Source organism: Eulemur rufifrons, chromosome 2 (genome assembly GCF_041146395.1).
Source record: "Eulemur rufifrons isolate Redbay chromosome 2, OSU_ERuf_1, whole genome shotgun sequence".
Taxonomy (NCBI): domain Eukaryota; kingdom Metazoa; phylum Chordata; class Mammalia; order Primates; family Lemuridae; genus Eulemur; species Eulemur rufifrons.
In genome coordinates this window covers 92,670,236-92,685,113 of record NC_090984.1, presented here as the reverse complement: position 1 = coordinate 92,685,113, position 14,878 = coordinate 92,670,236, and the positions used below count along the sequence as shown (strand labels likewise).

At 41.3% G+C, this 14,878-nt stretch overlaps 2 protein-coding genes across 3 annotated transcripts in view; both read left to right on the top strand.

The window, feature by feature from the left end:
- ESR2 (estrogen receptor 2) overlaps positions 1-14,878 on the top strand; it is a 196,949-nt gene that overhangs the window by 94,260 nt on the left and 87,811 nt on the right. The window lies entirely within an intron of this gene.
- The window catches only part of LOC138395101 (coiled-coil domain-containing protein 170-like), a 62,207-nt gene that overhangs the window by 45,506 nt on the left and 1,823 nt on the right, over positions 1-14,878 (top strand). For both annotated transcript variants that reach the window (XM_069487545.1, XM_069487556.1), the window contains exons 10-11: positions 1,444-1,671; positions 2,481-2,699. In XM_069487545.1, the coding sequence (XP_069343646.1) occupies positions 1,444-1,671; positions 2,481-2,699 (447 nt within the window). The remainder of the gene's footprint in view (positions 1-1,443; positions 1,672-2,480; positions 2,700-14,878) is intronic.

Below are 14,878 nucleotides of genomic sequence, written 5' to 3'. Positions count from 1 at the left end.
TGGAAAGATACATTTTTTTTGAGTCCTTGTATGAATGACAACATCCTTTTTTGAATCCTCACAATCAATTGGTAGTTGGGTTTAGACTTTATTTTCACACACTTGAAGACATTACTCCACTATCTTCTAGTCTCCAGGGTTCTTATTGAGAGAAATGCCATTCTGATTCTTATTTCTTAATATGTTACTTGTTTTATTTCTTTTAATGAATTAAAACATTTGTCATAAGATTTTTTTGTTGTAACATCTTTTTTTTTTTTTTTTTTTTTTTGAGACAGAGTCTCACTCTGTTGCCCAGGCTAGAGTGAGTGCCGTGGCGTCAGCCTAGCTCACAGCAACCTCAAACTCCTGAGCTCAAGCGATCCTCCTGTCTCAGCCTCCCGAGTAGCTGGGACTACAGGCATGCACCACCATGCCCGGCTAATTTTTTCTATATATATTTTTAGCTGTCCATATAATTTCTTTCTATTTTTAGTAGAGATGGGGTCTCGCTCTTGCTCAGGCTGGTCTCGAACTCCTGAGCTCAAACAATCCGCCCACCTCGGCCTCCCAGAGTGCTAGGATTACAGGCGCGAGCCACCGCGCCCGGCCTGTAACATCTTAAATAACTAATTTTTTCTCATATTAAAAATTCATGTGCATTAGTGAAGATTTATAGGGAATAATAGAATAAAATTAAAATCACTAGTAATCCCACCATTTTGAGATAACCAGTATTAGCATATAGGTATATTTCCTTCTGATTATTTTCTATGTATATTTTTAACATAATTGAGATAGTTTTTATCCAAATTTATTTATTTTTTATTTATTTATTTATTTTTTTGAGACAGAGTCTCACTTTGTTGCCCGGGCTAGAGTGCCGTGGCGTCAGCCTAGCTCACAGCAACCTCAAACTCCTGGGCTCAAGCAATCCTTCTGCCTCAGCCTCCCGAGTAGCTGGGACTACGGGCATGCACCACCATGCCCAGCTAATTTTTTCTATATATTTTTACTTGTCCAGCTAATTTCTCTTTATTCTTAGTAGAGATGGGGTCTTGCTCTTGCTCAGGCTGGTCTCGAATTCCTGAGCTCAAAGGATCCACCCGCCTCAGCCTCCCAGAGTGCTAGGATTACAGGCGTGAGCCACCGCGCCCGGCCTTTATCCAAATATTTGATTATTTCCTTATAATACATTCCTAGAAAAGTTGAACTAATCTATGCTACTACTTGGTGCTTATAAAATTGTTTATTTAACTATGCCACTGGTAGCACTGAGTCATCACTTTTATTGTCATATTTTGTTTTCCTGATTATTTTAATAATGCATATTTATGGCAAAAAACATTTTACTTATGTAAGCATTATAAGCTTGCAGTTTATTAGTCTACAGTAGACGGGGTATTGTGCTAGTGTATAACGACATCTTAATTCTTTATTTCAATATTGTTGATTTCTGTAAAGGAAAACTCGAAGACTACGAATTCCCAGGTAGATGAGCACAGCGAAAAGTTCAAACAACTAGAGGAAAACAACACGCGACAAATGTTATTGAATATTCGGCAGAATTTGCAGATTGCTACAACAGAAAGATTGGAGGAGAAAATTCAGAAACTTCAGAAACAGCTCAGTGATTTGAAATTGTCAAATAAAAGCATGAAAACTCAACTGACAAGAGTAAATGTCCTTAAAGTAAGTTAAGAAAGTGAGGCTTTCAAAAATTCACTTAAGCTTTGGTCTATTACTATTTTAGCTGCATGTGTCTCATTGAACTTTTAAAAACATTAATATTAAAATTATTTTACATACATATAAAAGAATATATATTAAAGCATATAGAATAATAAAACTAGATGCCTGTGAATCCATCACTCAATTTAAGAAACAGAATATTATCACCCTTTGAAGCCCCCATTCCTCCTCCCTGTTCCTGTTTATGTTTAAAATCCCTGTTTAAAAATGTGTTATGTTTAAAAATCCCTTGCTTTTTGTTTTAGTTTTACTTTAGTCTCTTATTGGGGTAATACTTAAAAGTTTTAGTCATTCTTTTGGCTGTTCTTTGGACCTCTATATCAAGCTTTAGTTTTACTATTTCCAATGTAAATTATGCTTTAAGTCAAACATGCACTAAACAGTTGATCAACTGATATGCCAGTTTATCACCAACATTTCTCTTACTGCAGAGCCAATTATTTTCTGTATTTCTATATTTAATTAACATAGGCTGTAAGACTTTTGAGGACATGGAAAACATGCTAGGCCTCTTTGAATCCCAAGTGCCCAGTTTATAAAAGTGCTGAGTTAATGTTAGTGATTGATGAGTATGATGGTAGAGAAATGTCTTCATATTTCAGAAATTGTGGAGTTTTTTTCTTTTCCATATATCTATCTCTTTAAAAAAGGAAGGAAAAGAAAAAAAGCACGAGTTATTGTGCCTATCTGGTATTTAGAAGAGATCTGATCACAGTCATTTCTTTCCCCTATCTTATACCCTCTCACAGGACAAAACAATTGAAAAGCTCAGGAAATCTTTAACAAAAGTGGAAACAATGAAAGAGAAGGCAGTTATGAAAACAGAAAACTTGAAAGCTACATTAGACTCCCGAGAGCAAGAGGTAAGATCAGACAAAGACAGGGCCCACCAGATGTTAGATGCTGTCACTCCTGAGCTCTCCACAGCACAGAGCACACTTGAAGAAGTATCAGGACAAGAACAAAAGGTATTTTTTCCTTATTACTACATTAAAATTAATTTAGTTGAAATGATAAACACCCACTTCAACTTAGACTCTACTTAACTTGGACAAAAGGGAATTTATCAGCTTATGGAATCAAAGACAAGTTAAGCACCCTAACCTCTGGGAGGACACCTGGGCCCCAGGATCAGCACCTGGAACCTTACAAGTCCTTTCTCACCATCTCTTTTTGGCATCTGTGCATCAGCTCGTCTGACTGCCACTTGGTTTTCTCCATATGACACGAAACACGGCCACTGATAACCATGCAGTTTTATATTTAGTTTTTGTGACAGGAGAAGCCCAAGAAAGGGTCTAATTGGCTCAGTTTAGGTCAAATACTTATCCCTGGTGAACCTACCGTGGCTAGCGATGGGATATCTGATTATTATAGCTTAGGTTTATGTCCCCATCCTCTGATTAATGAGTGAGAGTAGGGTCATGTAATAGAAGCTCGTAGGAAACTGAGTGTGTCACTTTCTGTGTCACTGTCTAGGAGAATAGGGTAGTGCTTCCAAACTCGCTTAGATTTTCCCTATACTTATAAAGCAGACATTTTAAGAGAATTTTAAAAAGGCTAACTGATAATTTTAGGCAATTGTTAAATTATGTCATACCTCCATATATTAGTTGCTTTAGAAATTTGAAATTTTAACCAATTACCTTAAGATACTCTTAAAACATATGAAGTCATGATATTAGCATTTTCTCCTTTCTCTGTCTCTCTCTTTTTTTAACTTCTGTATATTTATTCACTTTCTTGGTTGCTTTTATTCTTCTTTAGTGTCCCTCATCATATTTTCAGTCAGATCTCTTCCCTTTTGGGTCCTCTGTAGTTCCCTCTTCATTCTGAGAGGGATTTTGTGTTGTTCTTGTCTGAGTTTAATTATTACATCTTTCTTATCCATTAGACATCTTTTTTGTCCACATCTATTCTTTTTTGGGGGGGTCACAGATGACAACCAGACCCATTATTGCCATATCTATTCTAAATTATTACATTTTTTTCTTTTTTCTCACTCATTCACTGACAGACCCACTCTCTCTTGAATTATTACATTTTGGATTCAAAATAAAGAGGTTTTTGCCATGTCTGAAAAATCCTTGCTTCATTGATATTTAATTCATATCAGGGTGTTATATCAAACATGTTTCCTGGCCGGGCCCGGTGGCTCACGCCTGTAATCCTAGCACTCTGGGAGGCCGAGGTGGGCGGATCATTTGAGCTCAGGAGTTCAAGACCAGCCTGAGCAAGAGCGAGACCCCATCTCTACTAAAAATAGAAAGAAATTATATAGACAGCTAAATATATATATAGAAAAAATTAGCCGGGCATGGTGGCGCATGCCTGTAGTCCCAGCTACTCGGGAGGCTGAGGCAGGAGGATTGCTTGAGCCCAGGAGTTTGAGGTTGCTGTGAGCTAGGCTGATGCCACGGCACTCACTCTAGCCTGGGCAACAGAGTGAGACTCTGTCTCAAAAAAAAAAAAAACAAAACATGTTTCCTGTGCTTCGTGCCTGTTTTTTGGGGAAAGTATTTTTTCATCACTTGAACAGGTTGGATGATACTGCCTTTCTGTTTTCTTCTTAAAGAGATTTTATATGGCTATATTGTGCCATTTATCCATCCACTTTAAAAATCCCTTTAATTGCTCAGGTCTTTGGGTATTTCACTTCAGGGTAGCTGAAGACAGTTTAACTACTAGGTTTCTTAATGCAATACCACCTCTTACGTTGGCACAGTAAATGCAGTTTCTAAAGTTTACTAGACCAAGATTTTATTTTGGGAGTAGGGGTTTATGTGATATCTGACCCTGCTATACTCTTGTTTGAATAAATCCTTTAATTTTCACGATTTGCTTTTTTTCCCCCCTTTTCTTTTACTACCAAGCCTTCAAGAAACACCTCACCCTTCCAAGTACCTCCCTCTCCCCTCAGAAACCTTGTCTCTAGAACTGCCATTTCTGGTCTCATATGCTTCTAAGGCCCTTGCTTTTCTTTCCCCACTTGCCAGTGTTCTGACCCACCAGGTCTCAGATTTGTTCTCAGTGTTTCCCCATTTGTGAATTGTCCCATTTCTGGTAGTAAAGTTGTTTTCATTCTACATCAGTGGAAACTACCTGCACACTCCTCTTGAGCTACTTCTGCTGGTATGTAATATTTATTTCCCACTCATATGCAAATTGAAGTCTGTGATATTCTCCAGTTATGCTTTAGGTATGATTTATGGGTAGTTTTTACTTATTCTCCTTGTTGATCACTATGGTTTTTGGAGGATGGGTGGAAAGATGTATTTAGGGGACTGCTATTATCATACAGCAAATCAGAAGTCCAAAACATAATTACCTTATGGATGAATAACAAAACAAGCAGCAATAAAATTAGGTTTAATCTACAAAAATGTAAAAATATGAAAAAGAATTAAAATGCAAAGGAAATTTTAAATAAAGCATTCTTGTAATGGAAAAGACCATCTTTCTAGCTTAAAAATACTATTTAAGGCTGGGTGCAGTGGCTCATGCCTGTAACCCTAGCACTTTGGGAGGCCAAGGTGGGAGAATCGCTTGAGGTCAGGAGTTCAAGACCAGCCTGAGCAAGAGCAAGATCCCATCTCTATAAAAAATAGAAAAAAAAAATTAGCCAGGTGTGGTGGCATGTGCCTGTAATCTCAGCTACTTGGGTGGCTGAGGCAGGAGGATTCCTTAAGCCCAGGAGTTTGAGACTGCAGTGAGTTGTGATCACACTACTGAACTCTAGCCTGGGCTACAGAGCAAGACGCTGTCTCAAAAAATTAAAAAAACACTGCTTAAATGTAGAATATGATACATTTAATGAAGAATGTTTAATAAGACTAAATTTCTATCAATTTCATTGTACGTAAGTGGGTGACCCAAACTAATGACATATCTTGATTTTTGTGGTGCTTCTTTGTAGCTTGCTGACTTTCGAGAAACTATTATGAAGATGTTGGGATTTAACATGAAAACAGCAGACAAGGAAATCATTAATCAGCTAAGGCTTATTATACAAGTTTATGAAATATCTAAAAAATCAAATATTGCTTCTGATTGTGAGACTAGATGAGATAATAAATAAGGAAGTTCTGCCTTTTCATTGCTGCCAATAATAACTACGCAGATATGGACGTTTCCTACAACATCTTGAATATAGCTACACTGTGAATAAAACACATTGGAAAATTTTCACTTAAATCTGTTCTCTCCTATGATGTTTGATATTTAACTTTTCTTAGTAACAATCTTGTTCCATACATTTATTTATGGCCTAGTCTGAATTGTTACTTGTAATATATAATTATCTAATTACACACAGTAATTATTAATTGTGTATTAAGCAGGATATGAGTCACAAACTTGTGTTCTTAGTTGGAATATTTATATCCAAAGTTAACAGTCTATTTCTAGAATGAACAATTTATTGGATATACAATCCCCCTTAGGAATCTAGGTAAAGTTATAGTCTATAATTTGAATCTATTTTACCTATTTGATTAACTGAAAGGGTGAAAATTAAATATGAAATGTTGGGGGGGGTCGAAGGTTACCGAGCATTCTTATAAATATGTAATAGCCTGTATTGTGTTTTTTGTTTTGTTTTTTTTTTTTTGAGGCAGAGTCTCACTCTGTTGCCCAGGCTAGAGTGCTGTGGCATCAGTCTAGCTCACAGCAACCTTATACTCCTGGGGTCAAGTGATCCTCATGCCTCAGCCTCCCGAGTAGCTGGGACTACAAGCGAGCACCACTAATTTTTTCTATTTTTAGTAGAGACTTTTTTCTATTTTTAGTAGAGACAGGGTCTCGCCCTTGCTCAGGCTGGTCTCAAACTCCTAAGCTCAAGCAATCCTCCCACCTTGGCCTCCCAGAGTGCTAGGATTACTGACATGAGCCACCATGCCTGGCCTATATTGTGTTTTTTATTAATATTTTCTTTTTTTTTTTTTTTTTTTTGTTGAGACAGAGTCTCACTTTGTTGCCCAGGCTAGAGTGAGTGCCGTGGCGTCAGCTTAGCTCACAGCAACCTCAGACTCCTTGGCTTAAGCGATCCTACTGCCTCAGCCTCCCGAGTAGCTGGGACTACAGGCATGCGCCACTATGCCCGGCTAATTTTTTCTATATAGATTTTTAGTTGTCCATATAATGTCTTTCTATTTTTAGTAGAGACGGGGTCTCGCTCAGGCTGGTCTCGAACTCCTGACCTTGAGCAATCCACCCGCCTCGGCCTCCCAGAGTGCTAGGATTACAGGCGTGAGCCACCGCGCCCGGCCTATTAATATTTTCTTAATATTTAATAATCCATGCCAGTGTGGCAGGCTAATCTCTAAGTTAATGGGATATTTTAAAAATAGTATAATTTCTAATTAAATAGTAAACTGCTCACCTTCCAAGGTTGTTTTAAATTTACCCAAGAAGTCCTCTGTGGGAACAGGTTAGAATCTGGACAGACCTGTGGGACTCAAGGCCTGCTGTGGTCATTTAAAAGGCTCTCCTGTTGAGCTTAGTTTTAGAGAGCTCTTCAGCATGGGAGGGGTCAGGTTACACTGAACCTTACAGAAGTAACATTTTGGAACAAAATGATTATCTTGAATACTCATTCAAGGAAAAAAAGAGATTCATTTACCTTCTAAATGGTCACTGCTATGATTCCCAAACTGTGTGTCAAGACATCCTCGTACGCTGCAGCAGCAGTCCCCAACCTTTTTGGCACCAGGGACTAGTTTCATGGAAGACAATTTTTCCATGAGGTAGAGGAGGGCAGGGGAGGTGGAGCTCAGTTGGTGATTCGAGGCCCTGTTCTCCTAACAAGCCATGGACTGGTACCCAGCTGCAGCCCGAGAGTTGGGGACTGTAGCACTATAGGGATCTTAGCATGCCACTGAATATTTCAATTTTATGAAGGGAAACACTGCAATATTTGACATCCATCAGGAAAATACATGAATAGTAGCTTCAACATTAGATCACTCTTCATTCCTTTTCATGACCTGTCTTTGTAATAGAAACTGCCCAGGGCTTCTCAGGATTTGTAAATTTGTTGCCAAGTGAAGCCTAGCAGTTGGTGGTATCACTACCAAGGAAGCTGTCCTGCAAACTTGGGGAACGAGGCACCCTTTCCCCAGACTCCAGGATTCCTGGCTGCAATGTAAGAAACTCACCCTTCTTCTCAAGAATGTCATTGGCATAGCAAAAGAGGAAAGGTAGGGGACACTCCCCAGAGCCTCCACTTGCAGCCCAACCTGGTCAAGTTTTAAGAACCACCTTCTTGTTCAGAATTCCCCCAGGACTGTGGCTCAGTGGGTTGGCAGCCTGCTGCAGCCTCAGCACACAGGAGCTGGTAGGATTGTGCCAATTTCTGAAAGAGCCACTTTCTGAGCACATTAAAAAAAAGGTCTTCTGTAAATACAAAGAGGGCTTCGTCTTAATGCTCTTTTATGAACTGTGTTATCAGGGACTGATTGTTCAACATTAGGGCAGTGAAAAGGTTAAGTATGTTAACTCTGGACAGGGAAAGAGACCTTTCAAGTACCTGGAACATTTTCTAGAAATGCTTTTAATCCTATAGTCAACTAACTGCCGCATTCTTCTTCAATGATAAGGACTGGATATAGATTTAAGACTTTAGATAAGTAGTTCTCAACCTTCAAGATGCAAGAGACCAGCCTGAGCAAGAGCGAGACCCCACCTCTACTAAAAATAGAAAGAAATTATATGGACAGCTAAAAATATATATAGAAAAAATTAGCCAGGCATGGTGGCACATGCCTGTAGTCCCAGCTACTCGGGAGGCTGAGACAGGAGGATCGCTTGAGCTCGGGAGTTTGAGGTTGCTGTGAGCTAGGCTGACGCCACGGCACTCACTCTAGCCTGGGCAACAGAGTGAGACTCTGTCTCAAAAAAAAAAAAAAAAAAGATGCAAGAGAATCACCTAATGAACTTTAAAACAATTTTTTTTTCTTTTTCTAGGTCAGAGTCCAGTTCAGTTAGTATAGTATGGGGCTGAAGTATGGATATTTTTTTCAAAGCTCCTTAAATATATAAACTGATAAAATTACTTTGGAAAACTGGTGTATTAGTTTCCTATTGCTGCTATAACAAATTATCAAAAACTTTGTGGCTAAAACAATACAAATGTATTACCTTAAAGTTCTGGAGGTTGCACTGGGCTAAAATTAAGTCTCAGCAAGGCTGTGTTCCTTCTGGAAAGGGGGGAATGCTTTTCCTTGCATTTTCCAACCTAGAGAAGGCCCATATTCTTGGCTCATTGCCTCCTTCCTCCATCTTCACAGCTAGGGACATCAGGCCAGCCCAACCTTTTTTTTTTTTTCCTCTTTATTTATTTTTCTTTCTTTTTCTTAATCTTCTAATTGGGAAACAGCAGAGAAAGCCCAGTCTTTCTGATGCTACTATTTCTCTGGTTCTCCTCCTCTTACCTTCGTCTTCCCCATTTAAGGGCCCTTATGATTGAATTGGGCTTACCTGAACATTCCAGAATGTGTTACCTATTTTAAGATCACCCAATTCGCAACTTTAATTCCCTCTGAAACCTTACTTCCTTTTTGCCATGTAACCTAATATATTCATAGGTTCCAGGGATTAGAACAAGGACATTTTGGCGGAGCAATTATTCTGCCTACCATAGTTACCATCTACTAAAATTGAACACATGCATGCCTTATGAACACAGAACTCTACTTCTACATATGTAACTAACAGAAATTTTATATATTCTACAAAACATTTACAAGATTATTCATGGCAGCACTATTCATAATTGTCCCAAACTGGAAACTACTCAAATGACCAATTATAGTTTAAGTATGGCAACTAGACACATTAGATAAGCATTTGGATCTCCTTTGGGGTGGACAGGGAAAGGTCAATTGGAATGCTGAATTTTCAGAGGGGCAAAACTAGAAAGTGACTCTAGGTCCAGGACTAGGGACATGGCAAATAGAGAACAGCATGGGTTTGAGTGAAAAGGGTAAATTTTGGGGGTTCCACTGAGCAAGTGTAACATGGTGGGAAAACCTATGGGCTGTAAGGAGACCTTGGTTTTTGTTGAACATCTGTCACTAAGCCTTATAACACTTGATCAAGTGCTGGCACCTCTCAAATCTCGAATTTTCTTTTCTTTTTTGCTTTGCTTTATTTTTTTTAGAAACAGGATCTTCTTCTATCGCGCAGGCTGCAGTGCAGTGGTGTGATCATAGTTTACTATAAGGAACCCCTGGGCTCAAGCCATCCTCCTGCCTCACCCTCCTGAATAGCTGGGGCTGCAGGCGCACCACCACGCCTGGATAATTTTTTAAATTTTTGTAGAGACAAGGTCTCCCTGTTGCCAAGGCTGATATAGAACTCCTGGCCTAAAGCGAGCCTCCCCGCCCCAAGCCTTCCTCCAATTTTTCTCTACCTGAAAATTAGAAAATGTGGCCTGGATTTCTTAAATCTGAGTGGAGTTTCAGGCAGCCACAAGTACTCTGGCAGAAACATTTTCTGGTCAGATAAAGGAGTTTGTTGCCCCAGAAGGACAGGAGACAAGGGCGCGGCTACCAGGCACATTCTGCTCGGGGCCCCATTTCTCAGCTGCTAGAAGCCTGATCAGCCTCCTTACTCCCCGCCCATCTCGCTCGGCCCTTGCTCTACAAGTGTCCCCTTTCTCAGAGGGAGCATTAGGACCCGCATACAATACTCAGAGCCCTCGCCTGTGATACAACACACCCTAACGGCAAATGCGACTATTTACGTGGAGACTACCTGTGCAGGACTCCCTTTCAGAATTCCCACTCTGGACACAAGCAAATCGGAGGTGCAAGCGCCTCCGCAGCCGCGGGTGACTTCCAGTCCAGGTGCTTAACAGCAGCTCAAGAAGCCCGCGCTACTGCGCCTGCGCCCCGCTGAAGATGGCTACGCGTGCACACCCCGTCTGGGAAAGGAAAGTCAGAGGGCGGGGACTTAAGTGTAAGGAGTTGATACTGCGACGCTGCTGGTGAGAGAGGACGAAGAAATCATGAAAGAAGACGGTGATGACTGGCTAGCGGAAGGATTGGCTGGTGGAAAGAACCGGTCCAGAGCGCGCTTGTGTACGGGCCGAAACACCCCGCGAGAGACGGAGCTGGCACTGACCCCGGAAGGCGGCCTCGATCCCAGCCAATCAAGGAGCGGGGCGGGGGCGGAGCCGGGGCGGGGCGGTCTCGCGGGAGGACAGCTTCGCGGGCGCGGGAAGCGCGTTTCTTGAATCCGCCCGGGTTCCTGGGTGCGTTGCTTGGGGTTGAGAGCGTTGGGTTTCCCCAGAGAGTTTTGGGCGGGTCCCCGCGCGGAAGCGTGGCGGGACGCTGGACTGGACTGCAGATGTTGAAGCTGGAGCGTGCGGGGCGGCTTCCGACTTCTTCACACACCGGCGCCGCCAGGCTGGGGTCGGGCCCCTTCGGTTGCTGATTCAGAGGGTCTGGGAAGGCGCTCATAACTGTGCTTTTAAAAACTCCTCAGGTGACTGTGGTGTTCAGCCAAGGCTGAAGCGCAGCCCTCTATCTTAGGCCCCGCTGAGCTGGAAGGGGTAGTCAGAGCTGGACCTCTCGTGGGCCCTTTGGTGTTGGGTCACTCCAGGGTTTACCAGGGCTCAGGCTTGGCAGGTCTAGATTTTGTCAGCTCCCCCTCAGCAGATCTGCGGTTGGAGAACGGACGCTGACTTTCGAAAAACTAGATGCTAATTGACCATCAAGGGTGGACATTCATTCCCTCCCCGTAGGCGTCCTCGCTGGAGAAGAAATGAAGTTGGGCGATTGCTTGGGGAGCTTGACGGGACAAAGGCTGCTGAGATGTTGGTTAGGGCTGTCGGGCGAGTTCCCGAGTCCTAGGATTTGCTTGCTCTGCTTGAGGAACCAGGCTGTGTTCTTACAGGGCTCTGGTTACATTCATCCCTGTAGAGTTCTGAAGATGGTTGTTCAGGTGACTTAGGATGTCTGGGTTTCTTTTATAAGCCGTGTCTTAGGGAAGCCTGTTTCAACGAATGGCAGAGAGACAGAGCTCATCTATTGCACTAATTTTTTTCTCTTAATTTAGTATTTTTTTCTTATTCCTAATTTGAGGGTATTTTACAGCAGCCCCGTATATGGAATTAGAGAATCTCTTTTTTCATTAACAGTTTAATTGAGGTCTGAGGTAAATACTATAAATTCACCTATTTTAATTGTAGAATTCTGTGATTTTTAGTATATTTACAGACTTGTGCAACTATCACCATAATAGGATTGGGGATCTTTGGCCTTTACTGTTCTCAAAGTTTGCCCAAGTTGATATTTTAGAGATACAATGTAACATAGAGCCTCTCAAAATGTACACTTAAATTGAGTTATACCTGAGCAAGTGAAATTAAGAAGGGAATTGAAGCAAACATTCCTGATAAATTACAGGGAGTGAAACTTTTGTGTCTTGTAAACTTTTGTGTAATCTGTAATACCAGGTACCATTTCAACTGTTTTGTATGCTGAAGAATATGGTATATGCCCCGTTTTACAGATGAGGAAATCAACTTTGAAGGATAAGTTGCCTAAAGCTACATAACTGTGCCTGTGGTAGGCCCCAAACCCAAATACTTTATCTCTAAATTTACTGCCTTTGCCACCTCAACAACCTGATTTTCTTTTCTCTTTTTTTTGAGACAGAGTCTCACTCTGTTGCCCGGGCTAGAGTGCCATGGTGTCAGCCTAGCTCACAGCAACCTCAAACTCCTGGGCTCAGGTGATCCTCCTGCCTCAGCCTCCCAAGTAGCTGGGACTACAGGCACGAACCATGATGCCCATCTAATTTTTCTGTTTTTAGTAGAGACGGAGTCTCGCTCTTGCTCAGGCTTGTCTTGAACTCCTGACCTCAAGCGATCCTCCTGCCTCGGCTTCCTAGAGTGCTAGGATTACAGGCGTGAGCTACCGCACCCGGCCAACAACCTGGTTTTCAACTATAGTACCTATATATGGCCTGTATAGTCCATTCATTGACTGCACAAATAATTATAGAGTAGCCACTGTGTGCCAACACCACGGCTCTCGATGCTAGAGATATCCTAGTGAACCAGATACCCTAGTGAACTATTCTTGCCCTCAGCTTATATTCTGGTAGGGGAGACAATGCTCAATTAAAGAAACATATATGTTAATTTTGCAGATTGAGACATGCTATTTTTTAAAATTGGTCAAGCTAAGATAGGGAGTGAAGGTGTTGGTGGTACAGTGGTGAGCATAGCTGCCTTCCAAGAGGATGGGGAGTGATGTTGGCGGCAGGATCTGACTTGAGAGAAATCTGAATAAAGAGAAAACAAGGATTTGATTTGAGCAACTGGAAAGATGGAGTTGGGATTTACTGAGTTGCAACAAGTTAACATTGGAAGGACCAGTTTTGGAGGCTAAGATCATTAATTCAGCTTTAGGTGTTTTTAGAGACCTTGCCTCTTAGACGTCCAAGTGGAGATACAGCATTTACATCCATGAGATTGGATGAGATCCCACCAAAGGAATGGGTTTTAGGTAGAGGGAGGACCAAGGACTGATCCCTAGGACACTTCAGTGTTTAGAATGCAATGAAATGAGGAGGACCCAGGAGGGAAGATTGAAAGGTAGAGTCCAGTGTGTTATGAGGAAAACCTCAAGAGTAGGCTGCCTTAGAAGACCAGTGAAAAATGTTTTGTGGAAGAAGGGATAACTATGTTAAATGTTACAGATTGATCAAATAAAATGAAGACTGAGAATAGCCTTTGTGTAAGAGAATAGAAATATATAAATTTTTTTTTTTTTTTTTTTTGAGACATGGTCTCACTCTTGCTCAGGTTGGAGTGCAGTGGCATCATCATAGCTCACTACAACCATAGCTCACTACCCATTCTACGGTATTTTGTTACAGCAGCCCAAGGGAAGACAGATAGCCTTGTTAAGTGATGAAGTCAGATTATCTAATAGAATGTTTAGTATAATCCCATTTGTCTTAACATGTCATAGGAGGTCTTTCTAGTCACACCGTCAAAAGTTACTCCTTCATTTACCCTCCCTGATCACTGTTAAATTACCCTATTCTATTTGCAGCACTTATCACTATCTAAAGTTATTTTACAATTTTTATGCTTATTTACTGCCTTCTTGTCACAGTAGAAGGTAAACTCTATGAGTTTTACCTCTCTTGTTCATCTTTCTATCCCCAGTGCTGGGGGATATAATTTTTAAAAACATTGTCTCACAAAAACAAAAAAAACCACACCAATAGTATTCCTGTAGTGGTTTTAAAATAAGACTGAAATTTATGTGATACTCTTACCTTCAAAAGGTGGTAGCTAATTTTCTTCCTCTTGAGTGTGGCCTGGACTTACTGACTTAATTCTGAGTAGAATATGACAGAATTGGAGATATGTCAATAGGTCATGACTTCCTCCTTGCTCTCTCTTGGACCATTCACTCTAAGGTAAACCAGATGCCATGTCATGAGGATATCAAGCAGTGCGATGGGAAGGACACTGTGTTGAGAAACTGAGGCCTTCTGCCAAGTCATGTGAGTGAGCCACCTTAGAAGTAGATTTTTCAGTCCCAATCAATCCTTCAGATGACTGCATCTCCAGGCAACAACAGCTTGACAGCCAGATGCCTCAACAAAGCCATTTTTGGATGCCTTTTAGATAATACATATTTGTTGTCATAAGCTACTAAGTTTTGGTGGTAGAAAGAGAAGACTAGGCCGGATGCTGGACTCGGTGGCTCCTGCCTGTAATCCTAGCACTCTAGGAGGCCGAGGTGGGACGATCGCTCGAGGTCAGGAGTTTGAGACCAGCCTGTGCAAGAGCAAGACCCCGCCTCTACTAAAAATAGAAAGAAATTAGCTGGACAACTAAAAATATATAGAAAAAATTAGCTGGGCATGGTGGCACATCCCTGTAGTCCCAGCTACTTGGGAGGCTGAGGCAGGAGGATTGCTTAAGCCCAGGAGTTTGAGGTTGCTGTGAGCTAGGCTGACACCAAGGCACTCGCTCAGGCAACAGAGTGAAACTCTGTTTCAAAAAAAAAAGAAAGAGAAGACTAAACATCTCTTTAGGGATGCATCAAAAAGCAAACAGGTATGGCCCAAAGCAGTGGGTATTAATATTCTTTTCTACTAGGATTATGGAATTCATTAT